The sequence below is a fragment of the Nothoprocta perdicaria genome, unplaced genomic scaffold (assembly GCF_003342845.1).
Source record: "Nothoprocta perdicaria isolate Ctin4 unplaced genomic scaffold, notPer1 scaffold_13, whole genome shotgun sequence".
NCBI lineage: Eukaryota > Metazoa > Chordata > Aves > Tinamiformes > Tinamidae > Nothoprocta > Nothoprocta perdicaria.
This window is the reverse complement of record NW_020454427.1, coordinates 1,906,494-1,930,262: the sequence shown is the minus strand read 5'-3', so window position 1 is coordinate 1,930,262 and position 23,769 is coordinate 1,906,494. Positions and strand designations below refer to the sequence as shown.

The 23,769-nt window shown below is 40.0% G+C and overlaps 1 protein-coding gene across 1 annotated transcript; it reads right to left on the bottom strand.

Moving 5' to 3' along the window:
- Nucleotides 1-12,696: 12,696 nt before the first annotated feature.
- SPATA18 (spermatogenesis associated 18) lies at nt 12,697-23,454 on the bottom strand. Its single transcript, XM_026033628.1, has 12 exons — nt 23,440-23,454; nt 23,224-23,329; nt 23,000-23,115; nt 21,503-21,621; nt 19,716-19,811; nt 17,209-17,343; nt 16,295-16,532; nt 15,500-15,658; nt 14,752-14,927; nt 13,988-14,111; nt 13,600-13,668; nt 12,697-12,768 (listed from the first exon to the last, which is right to left on the bottom strand). The coding sequence occupies exons 1-12, from the start codon at nt 23,452-23,454 to the stop codon at nt 12,697-12,699; spliced, it is 1,425 nt and encodes a 474-aa protein (XP_025889413.1).
- Between the last annotated feature and the right edge of the window lie 315 nt (nt 23,455-23,769).

Genomic DNA, 23,769 nt, shown 5'->3' with positions numbered 1-23,769 from the left:
ATAAAATAAAATAAAATAAAATAAAATAAAATAAAATAAAATAAAATAAAATAAAATAAAATAAAATAAAATAAAATAAAATAAAATAAAATAAAGCATAGTGATAATGAAGCCTAAATCTTGCTGCTATCTGCTGGCAATCAGAATGAAGCAGAAAACGCATAGTCAGTGCATGCATCACACTGCATTTTCCTTCTTTTAGAGATGTGAGTAAGACAGTCCTCCTAGTAAGACTATGAACAAAGAACATTCYTGAATCTTCTTCTTTTCAAGCAGGGAATTGCCATATACTTGAAACTTGCTGTGCATCATCAGTAACTAGGATTTTTTTCTAATATTATCATTAATTATCTTAGTGTTATCTGCAGAATGTGGTGACTGCCAAGCAGCAAGGATCACATCTGGGATGTGTCTAGATAGAGCTAGATTCTATAAAATACATACCTTGATGCTGTATGTCCAGAAGAAGGCCTACTTAATGTTACTATTCACTAACTTAATTCTTTCTGAGAGGCCCAGGTACACAACTCAATCATTCAGTCACCGCAGGGCTGTGGTTCATAGTGAGACATAGCCYCCTAATGGCATTTTCATCACTAAATAACCAGAGGAGAACGGCTGCCAGCATCATCTGCAAGAAATCTGGGCTGGGGGTTTGATATTCTGATTCACCCTTAGCAGTTTGGGACCAGAAAACGCTACTTACATAACCCAGAAAAAATCTACCGCAAGCAGAACCTCAAACTGCTTTCAAAAGACGATAAAAAAAAAATGGTTGTTCTCTTTGAGAACGGAGACCCAAACCCATTCACACTCTATTCATGTGGCCAYAAAGTCTTCTGCAGGCTCAGGATTTCTAAAGAGGAGTGAAAAAGCAAGGAAATAGCTGAACTCAGTCCATGAGACTGCTGGTTTTAGCGATTTGGTTTTGTGAATTATTACGGCTTTCTCCCTCACTAATGTTCTTGCTATCTACCATCCATGAAAAACTGATCTTTTCAATGCAAATCCATATTTAATATTATTATGAAAAACTGTTTTCTTCAGTGTAATCCATTTTCAATGTTATTACTGCATGTTCTGCCGTGCCACCAATAGCCAAGGGATTCTTGCCACCTCCTTAGTTGTCCACAAATGTAAATGATCATTATTAACACACATGCAAAATAAAGTTACCTGCCATTGCAAAGGCAATGTAAAGATTTACCTGATCATTTTCTCCATGAAAATGCATACTCTGAGATAGTTTTTCCCCTCACAAAAAGAAAGGGCAGAAATCAGTGGGGTCTTTGTATAACCAGGTACACATGCAAGTAGGATATTCTCCTGGGCACCCATTTTATGGATATCCTTTCCAGCCAACTTTTTGAAAATGAAACCATTGCTCTGTTGAGTGCCACTATTCCAGCATGTTTGGAAAACAGCTTTTCTTCTATTAAACACAGGGTTTTGTCGTCAATGAGCCTGCATGACAGAAAGTCCATTGTACAGCTGTAAAAATGTTTTACAGCTCTCTCTGCAGGCCAGGGGGTTCACTTCTTTATAAGACCCTTCAAACGTTGACCAAATTTTTGCAAAACTCAGCATTAATATTGTAATTATCATTTTTCAGAAGAGCATTTGTATTTTATTTTGACCCAGTGCGACAAATACCATCAAAACTCCTAAAAGCTTATGCAACAAAAGAAAAGAAAATGATYGCCTGTTTAAGCTAAGCCTTTTTCCTGGCCAAAGCAAAAACCCTCCCAGAGACTTCTAATTATTTCATCCTCTACAGAGAGAGGGAAAAACACTTGGTGAAATCTGATGGTTTTCAGTCAACTATTGCAATCATTTTGTCTGTTTGCAAAAGCAGCAAAAAGAAACAGAAATCCCTGTTTCTGAAAGTCACCAAGATACCTATAAAACTGAATAGGCTCAAAGATTAAAATGAAAGACTGCAAAACAATGCAGTATAAATCGCCCATCCAAAAAAGCTTTAAAAGTGTTTTGAGAAAACGTCAATATATCCACATTTTAAAAAAAAGGTGAAACGCTGAAGTATCTAAAAGCATTTGATTTATATTGCATGGGTGTTCTTATGCCAAAACTGGATATTGCTCATAAAAACAAGAATAGAAGATGCTTCTATATTTTTAAAGCAAGATAATGTTTTATTTGCAGTCACTTGCCCTTCTAAATGCAAGTTATCATCTTGTAGTGCATTGAGCTAAGAGACAAGAAACGTGGAAAATGTATCAAAAGGACACAATGCGTAGAAATACAACTTTGGTGATAATGTTCTGCTGAGAGCAGTAAAAGATGATGACCTCGGATAAAATATATGGCCCAGGCTGCTGACATTTGTCTGTGTGCTGGCTATGCACAAAGTAAAGAGCACAAACAAGCAAAAACAAAGAATGAGAAACAACCAGAAAAGCTTCCTCCATTACCAGAGCATGAGTCAAAACACAGATCTGAGCAGTCTGAAATACAAGAGCCCAGGGATGAAAAATCCCACTCTAGCCTACACAGATGAAGCTGATCTTCACCTTCCACTCTGTGCAAGTTAATACAGACAACAAAGAAACAAACCCAGATCAAATTGCTCTAAATCCTGCATCCGCCCCAAACAACATATGGAGATGCAGTGTGACCACACAGGAGATGGGGCAGCTCCACATTTGGGTCCTGTTGCAGTTCTCCACAGGAGATGTTCTCCTGTGTCCTGTGCCAGAGGGGATGGAAGGCCCCTCAGCCACGAGGCCGCACYGCTTGGCCAGGTCAGCGCAGTGCCTCAGATTTCCTTCTTTTAGGCAAAATGCCTTCTCACCATCTGCTCCAGCCCAGAGGTGCATCCCTGCTCTATCAGCTCAGCACCTCTTTTCACATTTCACTTGAAAACACGTATTCCTAGATAAAGAGAAATCTCTTCCAGATGTTAGGAACTGAAAATGAGCAAATCCTTTCAGAGAGAGGTGATATTACGCAAAGGCAACTCTAAATAACTAGATGCAGAAAAAAAAATTCTTTCAGAGGTCAATGTTTAAATCTTTTTAAAGACATTTTGAGTATGTAACATCTCCCCAGTATTCCCTGCACTACCTATCTCATCCACTATTTGTTTAAATGAAGGAAGCACTGGGAACACCTCAGCAACACGGCCTATGTACTGAAGAACAGCAAACTGCAAAGATAAGAAGGACAAATCACCCTTCAACCCAGCACGGGCCTGGAGTGTCTCCTGTGCCTTCAAAAAGGGCATGTGTCCTTCCAGGTCATGCTTCATCTCGGCAGCTTCTCCTAGGAATTAGGGGGACCCACAGAGGGGCCCACCCTGAGGAGACATTAACACCCTGAGGAGACAGGTTCCCACCTGAGGACCAGGGAACCAAGGCAGGTCCTCGGTGTTGTAACCAGAAACACCACCGGCCTGTGGACACAAGGCCTGTTCACTTGGTCCTCATCATCACCACTCACCTCCAACAACACAAACAAAACAAAGGTGCCTGTTGTTTCAGTCCCGAGCAAGGCAAATGCAYGTGGTTGGAGAGTTGCTGCCGTGATGGTGGTTTATGACTTACTACATTTAGCCTGGTTCTTTGTAGCTGCATGAATATATATTAGTCTGCTTCATATGACAGCAAGTCTGGTTTTGATTAAAGTCGTAGAGAGCTGTCAGAAAGTCAGACTCTAGCAAATAAGCCCCTGTAGGTTCACTTGGAAAAGCCCATAAAATGTCTGCTGTTCATTTAAATTAGGTTCAGAAAGAAACACAAACCTGAAAGCTGCCAGTGTTTATATATTTGATTAAGATTTTTTCTTTCTCGTGGGGGGCAGGGGAGGCTGGGAGAGGAGCAGTTCTGGAAGGAGCCCAGGCAGAGGGAGGCCGCGGGGCTCCTCGCTCCTGCACACGGAGCCAGGGGAGAAGAGGCCTGGCCAGGGCGCCTGTTCAGCAGAGCCGGAGCAAGTCCCGCTGGCAGCAGCGGAGCAGCGCGGTGGCCCCGCGACACTGCTCAAGCCCCCAGATGAAGACCCCGTGTGTGTCCCCAGCTCTCCGCATTGGCCCATGGGCCTCCCTTGGAGCCTCGGGAGCCTCCAGCCCTCCCGGCAGCCCGTGGGACCCTGGAGGCTTCCAGCCGGGCTCCGCATCCAGCGCGCCCTGCTCCTGGCTTTACAGCTGTGTCTGTTGGTAGCAAATCCCTGAAAAACACAGTGGGCAGGGGCTGAGGACAGGCCGAGGGGGCCTCACACGTGAGCTCACAAAACAGCCTGGTGCCTTCCCAGCTGTGCATCAGTCCCAGCACTTACTTCAGGCTCTGCTATCTCCAAGGGACATTTGTTTTTTCCAAACAATGATCTTATTTTCACAGTTTTGGGAGTCTTCACTTCCTATTAATTATTACAAGCATATTGCCAACAAGGTGGTGCTGAAGAACCAGCCTTTCAGTAGGGCAAGCGACAGGTGCTGTCCCCGTTTTAATCAGAAACTTCATATCCTCCCAGGGTCTGGCTGCTTTTGGCTGAACACGCCACGTTTGCTAATTTTAGGAAGCAGTTAATAAGCACAAAGAATTATCTGTATCTTATCTAGTGCTGCCATTTTATTAATTGTTCCCAAAGACTGAGGCTTTTCAGACTTCCATTTTAATTGGAAGGAACAGTTGCCAAAAGCAATTTCTCTCAGGCAACTTTCACCATTCATTGAAGTCTTCATTTATTTCATATTATTTCAAGGCCAGTTAAAAAAAAAAAAAAAAAAAAGGCTCCTAAGAAGAGCCCATTTATTCCGGTTCTGAAAAGCCCATTAGACAGCAGTGAGGAGGGGAAACTTGTCTTGGGAAAATCTCCTGTCCTTGGCTCAGCCATATCTCCTCAACAGCTTTATTCACTAAATGCACCCTGCTTCAGGGAGATAAAAGAGGCTACCTTTAAGCCTATTCAGAAAATAACAGAAAAGTATATGATTATCTGCAGGAGTGCTTACAGGCCCAGTTTTATTTCATGGGTGATTTAGGGAAGCTCTCCGTGTAAAGGCAATCTGTCTTTGGATCATATTCCCTCTAATCCTCCCTGCCTGCCRTTATTGCTCATCGGAATACGTGCCTGCAAACACTCACGCACGCAGCTCCTCGAGCTGTTGTTGTTTATGGAAGATAATGGAGCTGTTGAAGCAGCCGCAGTGCTCGGCACAGGTGCTGGCTGACGCTGTGTGACTGCACTGGGATGGCCACGCACTGTGTCCAGAACACCAGCTCCTTGCACTGCCTCCTGGTAATGGTCAGGCTGCTGCTCCTGATATACAAGCAGAAGCACAAAGCAGTCCCTGCCCAGAAGATTTTAGCCTGCAGTAGGCAACAAGTTGTACAATAAGCTGAGGAAACATGGAGGGAGAAGAGGGAGCACAAAACCAGGCTCCTGTGGGTGTCCAGAGACATTAAGAGGATTTATCAGTGATGACAGCAGCCCCTTACATGTTGCCTGCTTGGCTATTATTGGTTGCAGTTTATACGTGGACTTGTAAAGCACCCCTACACTGGGCAAAAGCCCATCCACATAGTCCTGAAAGCTCTGGGTGGCCTGGGACGTGTAGGGAWGCAGCACAGATCTGTGAACAGTGCAGAAAATACCTTCACAAAGTGTTTTGCTTGTGACATCAAAGTAACGTACGCGCATTGGGGAGCTGGCTGTGATGTGCCTTGGTGAATTCAAGAAAAACAACTGAGAAAAAAGCATTCATATCATGGAAACACTCCTGGCTAGGAAAGAGAGCCTGTCGGGAGTCATTCTGGAGTTTAGGACTGAGATTTATTTAAAAATATTTCAATTTGACTTTTAGCTCTTGCTGTAAAGCAACTGGATACATAAATTACATTATTTTCAGGTGGGATTTCTAGTATTTTATTCTGTTAACACCAACATACACATACTTTTTGTCTATCAAATATGCCTATTGAATATGCCTTCTATTTCAACAAGTTTGCAGTTGACAGTCTTAGCATTTATTTCTTCTTCTGGAAAAGTGGATGTATGCCATTTTCTTTTGAGAACCACAGCTTTAAAAAGTTGCCCCCCCCCAAACCCTAACCCCAGGCAGCCTTTCTGAATCGTAGTGATGCCCATTCCGTCACTCCTAGGACAGGAGTCTCCATGTTCTGGGAAGAACGTGAGCACTTTGCGGAACGTTCACCTTCAATGCAGCAAAGAGCAATGCAATTCCGTGACATCTGCTAGTGCTTCTCCAATCCGAGACACTTACACATTTATTTGCAAACCTCTTTGGGCAGCAGCCCTTGGGATTTGCAGGGAATTGCAGTGCGGCAGACGTAGTTTCTGTGCGCTAGACGAGAGTGCCATCTCGTGGGAAAGGCTCCGGCGTGGGCTSGCGCTGGTCTTGCTGCTCCCACCGCTCTCCTCACAAAGCTACAGGATTTTTAAAAGCTCTTTCCCTCAAGTTRGCACATGAACATTCATGTAAAATGCCCACGTGCACCTGCCGGGTGCTGGGGGCTGCTTTTGAAGAAATTTGTGAAAAAATGCCTTTTTTCTTCACTTGCTGCAGAGTGAAGAAAACACAAATAGCACGTCACACACTGGAGAGTTCCAAAACCCCTTTCTCCATTTAAAATGCCAGCTGCCTTACAGAGGGAAAACCAATGGGATTCATCATTTCTTTCATTACTTTCCGTGGATCCAGCATTGAAAGCAGCGGGCYAGGAGCAGGGTCTTTTTTTCCAGCCAGCTACCTGCAGATGGCTCCTTGGTGAAGAGGGGAATTGATTAACCTGGATCAATTCCCTTCACCCAGAGGTGTTAACTAGAAACCAGGCGCCCACCTGGTTCCTACTCCTGCCTTTTGTGCCAGGCTCCTCCTCCCATCAACACTCTGGTCCAGTGGGACCCAGCAAACGCTCCGAGTGCCCCTGGTCAAAACTACAGCAGGCAAAACCTGCTGGGCTCCAGCCAGCCAGCACCCTGGTAATCACGCTAAGGTGACTCGCTAAGGTGATTTTTAACTTTTATTTATTCTTTTATTTTTGTGTTTTGGAGCCATCCGACAGATATAAACCAGGAATTAAATAGGATCCTGTGTGCAAAGCAAGATTCCCTTTGTAGCCTGTGCTCAACAGTACCAGCCGTGCTCAAGAAGGAATCTGCCTGGCATTTCCATGCTTTTGTTGGTTCAGCCTTTGCAAGTGTCAGGGGGAAAGGGCATTTATCACTCGCACGCTCTTGCATGTATCTCAGTGTTATAATGTGACAAGAAAATGTCACAGCCGCAGTGTGGCTTCCTCTCTGAGACCCCAGCATTTTCTTGGATTGTTACACATGAAAATGAGACACACACTCGCTCCTGAGTCTGAAATTCCTGGGACAGACAATGCATCACAGCCCTTGATAAACTGTGCCAGGCTCTTTTTATAATTTTTTCTTGGTACAAGTGTAAAATCTCCACCAGCTCACACAGAAAGCAAGCCTTGAACTTCAGCACACAGCGTTCATCTGCAGTAAGAGCAATTGAGATCTGGTTTCCTTTGTTCTAATCTAAATACACTCCTATTTTACAAAGCGGAATTCAGCGTAGGTCAGGTGCTGTTAGTGTATGATACAAAGGTAGCTCAGTCAGTATTTTATTAATTCTCTAACAAAATGACCCATTTTCCACACAGTTTTGAGTATGAGGTAGAGCCTGCTCCAGGACTTCTTGATGTTAATGCAGACTAATTGAAAAGGACAGGGTATTTAGACTGCGGTCAGTGATCCCTGAAATTCCATCTGGGTGAGAAAAACATGTGGTATTAAATGGTATTAATCAACCAAAAATAGTTAAATTCAAATTTTCATATGCATTCAAAGTAATAACTGAAATACTTGAAGCCAGCACCTCATTTAAACCACAAATGCTTCAGGTCAAGCAAGATACTGCACACTTACTGGAAATTTTGATTAACAAAAGCATTTTTGTTAACTAAAGCAAGATGGTCACTAATGAGATGCAAGTYATATCAACCCTCATTAGATAAAATGGTTGATGGTCACACACAAAAATGGTTTGTGTTGCCCAGGCTGTTTTGTCTGTGCATTTATCACACGGGTTTTCACTGAAGATCCTGAGGGCAATTTAAAAACCTGTCATATCTGCTGTATGTGACAGATTATATTCCTATAATGTAAAGAGCATAATGCTGGCTATTGTGAAAAGACAGAATTAGCTTAAAAAGCTCTCTCTGATGCTACCAGTCTTGAACAGCATCTTCATGCTGAAGTTTTTACTTTAAAGCTGCTAACATTTCATCAAGAGCTCTGTTACCTGCTTCTGTAAGGCAGGAATGTTGCATTTTCAAAGCCATTTTAAAAATTCCACTCAGTTCTGGTTTATGAATTCTACTTATGTTCATACTTYTGCCTTCTAGAAGCAAAATGACATGAAGTTTGCGCTCTGGTTATTAACTCAGTGGTAACATCTTCTACGTAAACAYCACACCTATCTACCAGGAAGATCCTGACATGCTTGCATGCTTTCCACGCCCCCAGAAAAGCTGTTTCCAACTTTTCAGCCATTAAATATATTCGCTTTAAATTAGTGTAACTGATTTGTATAGTGCAATACTAAAAGAAATACAGAATTGTCCTGAAACGTAAGTGTTCAAAACCAAACACAACACACTCACATAGCTGCAAGCCATCGCAAACACTTTTCACTTCAGTGCAAAGTCGGACTGTTCAAAGCTACAGTAAGAAAATTGTACAATTWACCAAAAATAACTGACAACGTTCCATAAAGCTAAAGAACATTATTTAATTCTGATGGCACTTTTACAGAATAACAAACTTTTGCAGTACATATATGCAGTASAGAAACAAACTTCAAAGGCACAGAGCCCAGGGGATGTATGGATATAAGCTTCCARGGAGCATTTTTATAACTTTTTCCCAATGTTTTTCTCTAAGCTGCAGAGATTTTTGCCTTAGTTTACCACAAATGTGTTTGTCTCCAGAGCCTCCTTCAAGACTAAATCTACACAATTCATGARCATCCAGAGCAAGAGGGCTCCATGAGCCTCCTTTGCCCAGCTTTCTCTTTCCTACGAGCATTTTGGCATGATCTAAGGCAGCAATCTTCAGCAGCAGTCACAAAAGCCCTTGCAAACACATGTGCTGTCCTACATGGGTATCTTGGCCCAATGGTGGTGGGGATTTTTACTTACTCAGCCCATAATCTTCTTTTCACACAGAATCACTGAATGATTAAGGTTGGAAGGGACCTCTAGAGATCATCTAGTCCAATCCTCCCTGCTCTCCTTGCTATTGTCACTATGATCATAATACTGTCCTAAAATTTGCTTGAAATATAAGCCCTCCTCATTTTTAGCTTGGTCASTTTTAAGAGTCCACCCTTACGGTCTTGATTCTCGTTCGCTGTGTTGCACTGACTCGACTCTGCTATATTTAAAAGCTTGGCATTACACAGGCTTGCCATTTAGGGCAGAGGGGTAGAAACAATTAAACACACTCAATATTTTTAAAAGTCTTATTAAAATATCAAATAATCAAGTTCACATTCATGCTTCATTCACATGATCAGTTACAGGAATCCCTTTTTATAATGGACTTTTGCATTTGACATTTAATTCCATATTACCCTATAGACTGATCTTTATTAGTCTGTGCACTCAGCACGGGTGTCATGTATATAAAAAGAAGCACAGGAGCTATTAATGTCTGATGACATCAGAAGCAATCCTCTGTCTGGCTTATGGATTTAACTGGCTATAAATAAACTGTGCAAGTAACTTGTACAAAATGGTATATTGCTATAAAAAGAATACTGGCTGTAGAGTACAACTGAGTAAAGAGAAAACTGTTTAATGAATGGGAGGTTACCCTGCTAAGGACTGCCTTCTTGTTTTGCTGGAAATGGTCAGCTCTGAAACATTATGCAAGAAATTCTGCTACTTGCTCACTGCAAAACCAAGTCATTCTCAGTTCATCAGCTTCCTCTTTTGCTTTGAGCCTAGATAAGCTGCTGGAGGCCAATGTGAGATGGTTCCCCAAACACTGTGAATGCAACTTGTACTGTATTTTTAGAACCTGCAGAGCACCAGTTCACCGTGACTTTATAGGTGTATGAGTCTGGACCTCCCCTGAGCCTCACACTTTCAAGAATAACATGCTTTCTTGGTCTAGCTTTAGTTTGCTTACTGACTCACCTCAAAAAAGTTTTAAAACCCAGATGTCATGATAATTACATGCAGAAATCAAACATCAAATACCTAATTTTATATTTAAAAAACCCCACACCTCTTCAGTCCTTTGTAATAGTGAAATTCTGAGAAATTCTTAATTTTGCTGCCGASACCCACACTCAAGACAGGTAAATACCCTTGGCTGCAGCACAAGCTGCAGGTGCTCAGTTTCTCCAAAATATTGGACCTCCACTGGTKAGATCAGTGCAGAAATATGCAGGCTTATCCTAAGCACATGCCCATGGCTGTGAGAATCCACCAGGGTTCTCAGAAAACACCCTGCTTTGCAATTTCTTTTGTGATTTCCTAGTCAATAAGAATACATACCGCATACTCGTGTGCTCCTTGCATTTGTTACCATCTGTGGTAGCCCAGTGACTAACCCTCCATGTACAGGACCACATTTTCTCAGGTGACTAATAGACTTAACTCCAATGAAAACAAACCTGTAGAATTAGTTGCTCCGTTGTTCCATGGTTCCTGGGGACTAATACAAAAGTCTGCCTGAAGCCTGATTCGCATTGAGTTTTATGCCAAAGTCTTAAACCACACAAGAAAAGAAAGAGAATACATATTTAAATCACCATGAGATCCCTGGAATGGGATCACAGAATTTGYTCATGTAGCTTAATTCTTTTGAGGTAATAATTTCAGAACTAATAAAATATTTGTTCTTTCTTTGTTATAGCAATAGGAATGAAATGTCATGTACCAGGACACAGGAKGATTGCAACAGGAGGCAGAAAGGATTTTTTCTTCCTTCTGATTTTTTATATTTCAGAATTGCAGAGAAGAATTTGGGAAAAATTCCACACTCCTTTGAAGCATCAGGTGTAGATTGGAACAAGATAGTGACTTGATGAATTAAAGGTCAGACCCGTTATGACAAATTCTATGTTCCTGTGTAAAAGCACAAAACCCCAAGCAGTCACTTGTGTGGCTGGTACTTAAGGCTTGCCCTACAGATGAGGTTCAAAGAGAAAGCTGGTGTCAGTTCTCTCAAAGTGAAATGTTGATTTGGGATGATGAAGGCAGAAATCAGCTTTTATAAGGGGAACAAAAGTGTTTAAAATGTTAAAGAAAAACTTCTCAGGTCCTCAAATTTTCTCTTTAGAATGTGATAACTTCCAACAGTAAGTGATAAAGGACCAGATTTTTGTGTCTGCATTCACAAGAACTACTAGCCTGGTGTGAAGTCCATTGAAAGTGATACCGAATAGCTGGGTAATCTCAAGTGAGGCTGAAATAGTTCAAGCCTGCAAATATCAGTGACACACTTTCAAAATATTTTAAGGTCCAAATTACAAATTTTTGTGATGTTATTTTCTTAAATAAYAGAATGAATTTAACAAGAACTGTTACTGCTTTGTTAAAGCACACATGTGATAGCATGCCTTCATAAACAAACATAAGTAATGTCCTATGTATTGATAAAATAATGGTTATTTGTGACTGCTCTGTGATTTCTGCCTTGTAGTTAGAAAATTCAGATGATCATGAGAAGATACTTAAAATGATTCTGTGTGAGATTCACACTTCCTGAGATTAGTGCTGTTTCCTAGAAGTGTAAATAAGCACCATTTAATGAAATGATTTTCAAGTAACAGTGAATCTCAGCATCTGTAATGCTTACAATCTTCATTATACTAAACATCCTATCAAGACAAACTGCATCATTTGATACTGGGGCAAATTCAAGATGCAATCTCTCTATTTACACCTGCAGCATTACTGCATGGGTTCCTCAGAGCTCTGTAAACTTTGTCAAATCAATATCATCCTGTATTACATGCACCTTACACTTTTTTATCAAAAGGGTTGAATTAGTTTTTAAAATTATAAATAAGCCTCCTATCATTATAAAAACACACTAAGCAAAAACAACATATAACCCTTCATGTGGAGCGACAAACAACTGCCATTCACATTATTGAGAGATCTGAGGTACTCATGGAAGAGAAGGCACCACTGAAGATGACTGATCCGGATGTACGGAATCACAGACACATATCCGGTTAACCTAAAGCCCTATTGAAAGAAAATACACATTTCAGTAAAACTATTTATTTTTTTCTGACTCTGTAAATTGACTTAGCTTCAAGCTAGGCACACTCCCATACTGTTTAAAAARGCACAATTTCACCCTCGCCATCTCTTTAGCTTTCTCTGTGGATTTTGAAAAGCATGGAGCTGGGCAACATGCATCTTAGCTGGCTCTCTGGTGGGATACAGAGGAAGTTTTACTTGCTATGGAACTGACCATGGCCAGTGAGGTGAGAGATCATGTGGCAGTGGTTTGAGCAGGGTGAAAACTCTCTTCCAAGTCAGMTATCTCATGCCTTTTCCATACAGAGGAAAGGGCCACTCATTTTAAAAGACAAAACTTGGACAAGCGTGTTAGAGGCAAAGACCTGCAGCACGTTACTTCGTCTTTGCTCAGTCTCCCAAGGGCTTAATGGGAAACCATGAGTCACTGAACTGAGTATGGCCACTTACTTGGGCTTCCRCTCCTTAGTGGTGAAGAACTGCGGCTTCGAGACAACTGCAAGATGAAAAGAAATGGGAACTCAGTTCCACYGAGCAACTGCACCCGAGAAAGGAATCAGGGACACATCAACATTTAAACATGTTACTGAGTCAGTGAAACTCATTATTAATGTCAAATTCAACAAGTATTTTTTGCATCTTTTACACCCCATGAAAAAAAAAAAAACCAAAAAAACCCTTTCCCAAAGCATCCCACATTGTCTATAACATTCACATTTTAAATTGAGAATATTTATTTCAACTTACTAATATGGATAAATAATCAAAAAATATGATTTTTGCTGAGATAATTAAAAATATCATGTAGCTACATGCCGAACTCTGCTGAGGTTTCACATCATCTCATTTGTACCACTTTAGTTCTTCCTGTCCTGCCCACCCCACACTGATTTCCTGTTCTTTGGGGGCAGTGGAGAATAAACTTAGGTTACTAATTCTAGGAGGCAGGGACCATGTGCTATTTATACACACTATAAGATGCCTAAAACACTTCCAGATGGTTCCATTCGCTATTTAAGAGTACTGAAGCTAGGGGGAATAGAAAGCTACGTAGAAAGACAGAGGGGACTTCAAATGGGAAAGTATTTTGAGGTCCACAATTAATTGATACTTCTGTGAGTTGTGAGATCATCTGCTTCTTATACAGTTTCTCCAGTGACCATTACAAAATAACCATCTGTCAGGTCAGCCTCACCACATGCCAAACAAAGCCACCGTGCATTGCCCATACGTGCATGTAGCACTCCACATTTTTAAAAGGTTGCCTGCATTCCGAGTGTACAATCCTAGATGCTGTTTACACTACAGGCCTGCAGCTGGGGCTTACACAGCGAGAGCGAAGTGGACTCGTGCTACGGCTGCGGCTTCTGCTTCTGCTTCTGCTCCCGTCAGACCACTACGAGAGAAGAGATCAGCAAACCTCTTTTGAGAGGGACTACTTATTAAAGACAAATTCTGCAAAGAGCCTTGCTGTGCTGGATTCAAGGCTTGAGGACACAAACTGTTGATTTCCTGCCTTAAAAAAGGTGTTGCCAACAATCATGCATCTTTACTGCAAATGAAGTAAAACTTCAGAATAGGGATCTAAAATYTGGTATTTGATATACGTAACTCCAACCAGACAGGAAGCAATCAAGAATGAAGCATATTAATTTGCAAATAAAGAGTTTAAATCTGAGGACTCCCCCAATGTGTTCCTTAACAGAAGTACGTACCAGAACTCCTCTCTTGGTAACTGCCTCTCCCTTCACGATTACAGTATCGTTCTCGATCAGAGCAGGCCACACATGATAGGCCACCAAGGGAGCTGTGAAGTCGGAGTCAAAGCTACGACGGTACCTGTTCAAAGACAGAGCATATGACATGCCACAAGTGAGTGCCAAAAGATAAACATGATGCTTCAGGTCACCAAAGCTGGCAAACGCAGAATRTAAGTTACAGCTCCTATATATTTTTCTTGACAATATTTCCATACCACTATGATAAGGTTTGAGGAGGTCAAAACACACGTGAGGATCCTAACATCAGGCACCAACTCCCAGATCTCYRTAAATATTGGACTTCTAGCAAATGGGCCAGAATGGAATAACAAAGATGAAGGCATTTTATAAACACTGGACGCAAAGAGAACAAGCAGGCAAAGGAAAAATTATGTTATTTTACCTCTTAAAGGATAAATTAAATATGCAGAAGAAGCTGGCTTATTCAGAAAATTGCTCCCCTGATGATTTAAATAAAAATAAATAAATAAATAAATAAATAAATAAATAAATAACACACTGCCGGATTACATCCTGGCAATTTACTACCAGACTCTAAAGACATACTGAATTCATTATAGACCAGGAATATTTGCCCTAAAATAATGTTTATCATCAATCTTAAACCTCTACAGCAATTATGGAAGAACTTAGACAACTTAAGGGATTTTTTTCATCTCTAACGTTTGTAATAAAACATTATAGAAAAAAGTTCTTACTTGGTCTCATTGAAAAGTTCTCCATCTATACCAAAAGCGATATCAAGAGGAGGAATCAGTGTCTGCATTGAAAATGCCACACGGCACAGCTCTCGAATCAAGCTGCTGATCACAATGAAATCAGTTTCTGGTGGGAAGGAAATCTTTGGGTTCATGTTCATGGAACGAATTACTTCCTGAAAATAAACACAGCAAGTGAGAAATTTGAGCTCACTAATGCTTTTACTCATACTCAGTACTGACATTCCTCCCAGTGATGCCTCTCTGCTTTCAATATTTAAAAATCATTATAATAAAAGGCCCCCAGAAACATTGTATTTAGGCTATTTCGGAAAATCTTAGCTCTTCAAAGAGTGTGGTGTTTTGTTCAGAAATAAGGCATCTGCAATGTCACTGTCATCATTCCTAGGAGGGGAATGCAATTTTTCAGTAGAGTACAAAGTTTAAGAAAAACAACACAATTTACCATAATCCTACTTGCTTAACTATAGGCTTAAATATGGACAGCATCATGTCATAGCATTATCCTAGCAGAGAYGGGCAATAATGTCATAGCAAACAGTGCCCCAAACAAATGATAACTGGGCTGTACTGYAAAAATATTTTGGAAAACAAAGTGCCACAGGGACAAAATCCATGTGATACTTCTCRCTTCAAGTCACAGTGAATTTCTAGTTCACGCACTCTGAATTCCCTAGAGGTTGAATCTAATCATTTAAATATCACTCCCCCAGSACCCTTGACTTACATTGACACTGGCTTGAACATCATACAGGTCCTCATGGCGAACGATATAATCCAGGACAGTGTCTTCAAGTGACTCAGGCCCTGAGTGACCCAGAGACAAGGTTTTTCTCACGCGCATTTTGAAATGCCTGTAGGCCATCTTTGCTGCATGAAAAGACTCCTGCAATTGTACAGAATATTTAGTTAAGTCCAGAAGACTGTCAGATTGGGTTTCTATCAATCACGATATATAATMGAATGTCCCAGTTGTAAGGACTGCTGTAGAACAAAGTTTAAGACAGAGAGGACTTCTCAGATTAAGCCAAATGTAATTTATTTTCAGCAGACAGAACTAAAATGCTTCCCATCTAACCTATTGTTCTGTAAGATACCATCTCACGTGCAGAGAAGCAAGAGAACTACATTCAAAGGATATCATGGAAATTATCTGCTTGGGAGAACCTGCATTAAGAGACATGCCTCTCTGCTGACTCTGTGAGTACGTGTGAAGTATCTAGGCATTTTATGATACCCCAGCAAACTGGAAAATATCTACAGTTAAGTGTGAAGCATGACATGGAAAGACTTTTACCTTTCTAAAATATAATCTTTCCAGAAGTATTCCTGGAAATGAAACAGTGTTGTCTACAGCAAGAATCATTTGTCCTTCAACAGCATTCAAAATCTTCCGACATGCCCGCCTGTACTGTAGATTACCCACCCTGTACTGACACAGTACTTGGACAAAAGGCTATCATGCTTCAGAAAAAAAMTGAGAAAACGACATTAAGCTGCGAGTTCAGCTGAAGTTTCATACCACGGCAGCAATGTATATTATTCTCTGCACCATCTCCATGTCGCTGACGTACGTCCTCAGCAGGGTCTCTGCATCCAGGCGCTCCTGAGCATAGATGTCCCCGAAGCGAGCCACCAGGTAGGCGTGCCGCGAGGCGTTGGTGAGCCTGGCCCGGCCTGGGGAGCAGCTCCGCAGGGGCAGCGGGCTGGGCGAGCGGCTCCCACTGCGCCTCGGCGAAGGAGAGCGGCTCCGGGCGAGTCTAGGGAGACGTGCAGAGAAGCAGAAAGTCACTTCCCTGCCCTCAGATGCCTCAGCCTTTTGCACAGAGAGTTGTGCTGACTTTATTATTCGAGTTAGCTGAGATTTTGAGCCACTATAATCAAAGAAAAATTGCAGCCACAAGAGCGGTTGGCTTGGTATGAAGGTCATACTACGTGTGTACATAAGAATGTAACGACATTCTACGCACTTAATTTTGAAGAATAAAATTAAAATAATTCTGTGTGTGTGTGCAGCCAAGCATCCCATTTCAGTGAAGTGTACTTTTAACTACTGAAGTTTTTTGTTCCTTCTTCAGTACCAATGCAGAGCTGTCAAGTCAAACAAATCAGAATGCAGATGTAATGGTGCAGTGTTCAAAGGGAGCTTTCAAGCTAAAAACTACCCATCTGTTTTTATGCAGTATTGTTGCTCTCTGTGTATTTTGTAAAGCTGCTCCCTTTGCTGTTTTGCCAGAAACACTCATAACAGCCTAAYATGGTGACATTAACACATTTGGGCACTCTGTTGAAGAGTTTAGTTTCCTTGATAACAAAGTGCAAAAGCTTAGTTCTGTTTACACTTCAGCTTCAACTGAGGAAGGAATTCAGGCTGCCTAACTTCAGTTATTTCTCTGATTTAGTAATTTCAGTGACTTCTCTGAAGAACACCCCTACCTGCTTTGCAGAACAGATTTTTGTGCATCCAAGATAGAAATCTCATCCTTCAGTATTTGAATCTGCTGCTCATAGTCATGCAGACGATCTAAATTCCTCAGTGCAGTCTCYTCCTGCTCATGGGAAGCCTTGAGACTTAAACACATAGAATAAAGTTAGCTACAAGATGCCTTTCTGTCAATGCAAGCTACCTATCTAGTTAATCTTTATCATCAAACAAAAGAACAGAGGAAATACTGAGCTCGTCAGGCTCCTTAATGCTGAAATGTAGAGAACTCAAGAGCTAAACTCCAAAGCACATTCTCAATTACACCTTAAAATATAGAAGTGCACTGTGGCAGAAGGCTGGATACATTAAACCTCGTCTCAAATCACAGAAGACTAGTTCCTTCCAAAACCACCATCTTTGGTGGTTTTGCACTAGCTCAGGTGATATGGGTCTAAGAAAGAGACTGGATTCTCATATTGAACATTACCTACAGTTTTAAGCTGCAGAATAGAAAACCGAGCTGTTTTATTTATTTTCTTATTTCAGATCCTCAGGTTCTTCTCTCTGATGGCATGTTTTGGTGAGTTAGAGGATATCATTAATGATGTTTCTCAAGTAATGTCAGTCTTAGGACTTTTCCCTTCTTCTCAATAGAAGAGCAGTCTGTCTCAATCGGCAGACAACCAGGGAAGCACGTTTATCTTCCATCCTTTACTCCTACTTCATGCTTACAGGAAGTACTCCAACATTTCGGCTTTCCTCTCTAACACAGATATTACTGTTGTTTTCTTTCTAATAAAATACTGATATTTTCTTCTCATTGTGGAAATATTCAGTCTGTCCTTCCCTTTCTTTCTTGAAAGGCCTTGGGGAGGCTGGTGAGGATTTGAACCAGTGACAGCCGTAACAGCTGTAATTTAACTAACTTCCTGTTCTGGCTGAGGAGCAGGAAGGAGAAGACCCCAGGAGAAAAGGCCAGTACATCTGCCAAAGGGAAGGATGGACTTTCTCACTGAGGTACCAAAAGCAGCCGACAGGTTTACAATCSCATGGCCATCCTTCAGCAATAACTTCTAGCACACAACTAGGGGGCAAGAGTATGCTAATGTACTGAATAATTTGGAAAGAAAAGGAGATTCTAGAAGATGATTTCTAGAGAAAGAGATTGAGGGATATCACTATGCACCACAGGGAAAGGATAAAAAATGCTACACAGTGCACATTAACTAAGCTTGGCAGTGTAGGAAATCAATAACTACACAACAGAATGGACAAGTGAAAAATAATCATTTCTATATCTTTTCGTTTTGTCATTTACACAGGGATCCTTCAAAATGTTTTAATGTGACTTTTGATGCACTTATCTCACTGCTGTGTCACCTTTACAAAGGTGAGATTTTCTTTTCCTTCTAAAAATAAAATAGCAGGAGGGGAGAAAACAAACAAACAAAGAACACACCTTTAAAGTAGGTGAACTTACAGATTACTAGTGCTGACTTTTCTAAATAACAACACTAATCATTTCCATGCCAATTAAACCTACATAGGTTTTAACTTTCAGCTTTTTTTTGTTCAGTCACTTTATTGTCAAGTAATCATCTGAAATCAGGAGACATTTATCTTTTTTTTTTTTTTCTGTAAATTTTAAGAAACGGTATATTTTGCCAAAGAACATTAACAGGAGCAAAAAGGCAAAATAAAGTTCTTAGAAAATCAGATCAGTTTTAGTAACTCACTTTACTTTCCTGCTAAAGACCAAAATCCATTCTTCAATGCTTTAAACTCACCCATATAACCATTTAAAAATAAAGGAGATATCTTGTCTTTTTGCCAATCTATATACGAGGGCTGCTTACAGAAATCCAGGAAAGAAAAGTTCTCATGACATCATTTTCTTCTCCAGCTTTGCTCAGTTTGACTACTTTTAGGAAGAGTCTAAACTTCCATTTATAATAGTACTAATAGAATAAACCATTTCTTCAGGCAACATCACCATTAACACTAGTCATGACCACTTCTCTGCAGACAGACAAAAGGATTTGACAAAACTAGTATAAAAGAAACATCTTCATAAATAATTTCATCTTAGAGTGCTTCAACTGTATTTTATTTAAACACATGCGCTCTTTTTAAGAGCATCATGACAAATTACAAACAAATTTTTTCCAGCTATATTCAAAATATGGTTCTCATATTTAATTTCATCTACAGGACTCAAATGCTCTCAAGTTGCTAATTTCACAATTCTTTCCCTACCATAAAGCAAAAAAAAATCTATTAGAGGTTCTAAAAAATCTATTAGAGGCCAGAATAGCAGTTCTTCTCACCCAAAGTCTGCCTATGACAACTTTMTATAACCCAAGAAGACACAAAGTTACAAGGATGTTAGGGATTATACCTATTTTTTTGGGGTATAGCATAAGACATTTATGAATAAACAGAACCACTCGATAAATGACAGACAGCTGCTGCATGTTGACTTATTCCCACAATTATTCCAAGATTAGATTTTTCTTACGCTGCTTTTAGTTGAACAATTTCGTCTTCTGCTGCCAACAGAGTGGTGGCTGATTTTGCCTTCGTGTCTTCAAGAGCCAACTGGGTTTCAGTCAGACTGCAAGAAAAATTAATAACCTTCATTGCAAAGGTACAGATGCCACTAGAGAATTAAATATGACAAGCTGACCTGTTTCAACAGACTAGTTCCTTGACRCTTTAATATGGAAACAATCACAGTGGGCTTTGTGCAGGCTATCAGCACACAAATAGTTTACAAAAGTCATATCTGACAAAACAGTGACAGAATTATTTTGCTGCAATTCATTATTCTTCATAAAGAAYAGTCTCAGTTCCAGCTTCTCCATGTGTTTCAATGATTTGTGACAGGCAGRCAGGCTTCACTGCCCATCAACTGAGTATCATCTTGGAACAGGAATTCTCTTTCTCCTACGCCTGCTCACTTGCCTGTCAATAACCGCACGACCACATCCCTAGACTCCATCATCTTGAAAGGATTAGGCCTGAAGCTTTCAAACTTGAAATACATCTTCCAGCTCTCTGCTGGACCATCCAATACTCATCTTTTCTCCAGCTCATCAAATAATATTTTTCAGGTCATACAGATGCAGAGAATTAAATGTCTAACTTTAAATCAACCTTCATATGCATCTGACTCTTCACTATAGTTAGCAAGTTAACTGAAAAAAAAAAAATCCTTTGCTATTAGAGCTTCCAGGATGAAATTAATTTTGCTAAATTACCTAGTTCTGGTAAATTATTTGAAACACAAAGAATAAATGTCTCTCCTACCAAATGCTCTCAACTGTCAGATCCTTCTCTGTCCCACCTGGCCACTTTCCATACTTAAGGTATATTATGGGGTTTTTTTTTGTCCTTTCATCTCCTTTCCAATGAAAGGCATCATTTTTATCGTGGAGTTGGCTGGGAGACTTCTTTGAGAGACAAAAATTAGAATGGCTGCCTTCATCCAGAAGGAGATATAACCTACACTAATATGAAAGCAGAAGACACTTAGGATACATAATTAACTATTCTTTCTATTTCCTCTATCCTACTAACTGCACTGATTTGTTTCTAAAGCTGATAAGTCATCCTGGGACTACAATGTTCCACAAAGAATGTCCTATACACCTCTGTGAAGACTGTTCAGGGCTAATCAGCTATGATCATCTTGTCACTGTGGGTGCTGTTCTCCTTAGATGCTAACATACCAGTTACATACCATAACTAATTATACTGCTGTTGCTCCTTCAGTAAAGGCTGGTCTAGAGCTACTCAATTGCTGCTCTGCCCAGCAGGCAAGCCCATCAACTGCAGTTCCCAAGGATGGTCAGGCCCTGTACAAAACCCTAAAACATGTTTTACAGCTTTTCTGCCAGAAGCAAAACCTCCAGGGTCAACTTGTGCACACAGGTGTGACTGTATCATTTGTATCTGGCTCAGGACASAGCTGGCCTTGGGTAGGCAGATAAGCAGCTTCAAATTTTAGACAATCCAGAGTTTAGACATATTCTGAAGCTTCAATTTTGTGCCATATGTATATACACACACATATTCTATATATAAAAATATACTGTATATAAATATATTTTGTACCTGTATATGTAATTATATATATATGAAAGAATTATATATATATTTATAAATATATATATATATAACAAAATACAAATGTATTTTGTACATATATATATAAATAAAAATTCTTTCCTAGCACTTAGATTGGAGGAAAAAATGCCTTGTGATTAAAAAGGAAAAAAAATATATCACAGCTAATTCTCCTACTCTTGTTGCACATGACTGAGCTGTAGACGAGTAGATGCCAATTCTTTCTGCAGCTCTTGCAGTTCCAAAGTCTGACTGTTTGCAAACTTTCTCAGCTGCCTCTCTTTCTCCATTGAATCCTACAATGAAACACAGACACACAAAAAAAATCACACTGCTTTAACGTTCTACCTCATGGAATCCTTCAACAATGCTGTATAGAATTTTATTTCTAAAGATTGCAGTAAAGTACATTTCTAAAATATCTYAAAACACAATTGCATACCTTCTAGAGACACTAAATAGCAAAGGAATTCAGTTGTATTAGATGTAGAAGCATTCACCTCRCTTACACTTCATGATAGAGAATATAGGAGGTCCGTCATATGTGCATTTACCATCTATGTACATATCAGCATGACAAAGTGTTCTTACAGATGGGTTACATGGCTGATCTTAAAGTCTTCTCACTGACTCTGCCCCCAATTCAAGTAAAGCTATTGAGAATTCATGCAAAATTACAAGAGTTAACGGACTAGCTCAAGGAGCTGTTATAATTCAAGGGGGCATGCCACGACACATGCAGCTCTGTCTAAAGCAAGCCAGAGGTTTGCCCCATACTGCCATAATTAAAGAGTAGCTATGCAGGGAGCCATCCTTTAAACTCTGCATGTCATGTGATATGGCAAATCCACGATTGATTCACTGATTGTCATTTAATAACACCTAATTTTCATTTTTTTGTCATAAAACTTAAAGCAAGCAACCTTACTCCTGTAGCACACAGAATCTAAACCCTATGGGATATCAATTTTCATTTATCTTTACTGTAATTGTGAACGATTTTAAGGTTTACAAGTGAGAAGTCAGAGAGCATCACTGCAAAGATCACACACTGMCACACACACAAAGAGGAAATAATAATACTAATAAAAAAATACTAACTCCAAACTTTATATCAGAAATATAGTGGTATCATGATTAGCATGAGCAGATTTGTTTTTCCTCCTGGACATTATTGTAATGCTGAGCAAATACTGTTCTTCAAAAAAGAAAAGAGGTTTACAGTTAAAAGCCTAGAGTTTCATATACACCTTCAGTTTATACTTGTATTTTCACAGAGTGCTGGATTTTTAATCAATAGAGGTATGGCAAAAACATTTCTAAGATATCATTGTCAACCAAAGACCATAAACCAGTATAATTCTTTAGGCAGGTAAGGAACACTGTTCAAGAACATAGCTTCTCTTACGAAGYAAATTTCTCCATACTGTCATCCATTTCTGCACAACAGCAGAAACTCAAAAGTCAAATGCAACTTCAGTATCTCTTTTATTTCTCTTTAAAAGGGAATGGACACTGAAAGGGAGAAATAGCTTAGCTGTCTCCATGAGCAACCAGGAACATAATCCATTAGGCAAAGTCAGGAAGGGAAGTTACTAACAGAAGGTGATAAGCCTCTCCTGTAGGTATAAATCTCTACCATATTATTCTTTTAAAATAAAATTCCCTACATACCTGAGTGAGAGAGAAATTAGTTTCATAGGATCTTCCTGAAGCAGCACTGGAAAAGCAAGTGCCCAACCATGGCAGGAGACGAGATTTTATTGTTTCCACACCTGCATAATGCCCTCCTACAAAAACACGTATGTTAAGGATTTTGAGAACACCTAAAGCAGGAGCCAGTATTTAAAAATAAAACAGGTGCGAAATGTGACATTAATAAGAAAGCAGTGATTTACCTTCTTGAGCTGTTTCGCTGAGGATTGTGAAGAGCTGCCCTTGAATCATGGAGTTCATTTCTATTATTTCACAGCATCGGTTTAGATTCTGATCACAGGAATTAATCTGTAAATTTGAAGCATTAAAACATCTGCCTGGTATTTTTAATTACAATGACTGTTATGATCATAACATAAAAAGCTTTCTTCTAATCACCTCTTCAAACTTCTTCTTACTGCCTCCTTTACCATGGCTAGAATATTTATCTTCAAAAGGTTCATGTTAACAAAGAGAGTAGACAACAGAACCACATCACCTCCTTAAGTCATGGAAAACAAGACTTACTTCTTTCCCTGCTCGTAAAGAAGCTATTATCCCAAGCAGCATGTCTTTAAAGATATCTTTAACATCATTTTTTTTTAAATAATAATGACTTTGTTGGGTGAAATCATAAATTAGGGTACAAAACAGCATTTTACATATTAGCTGAAATTTAAGGTTATTATCTTGCTTTGTCCTTAGCTCATAAAGCCTCCATGCAGTTTCACCTTATTTTTAAGGGTCAC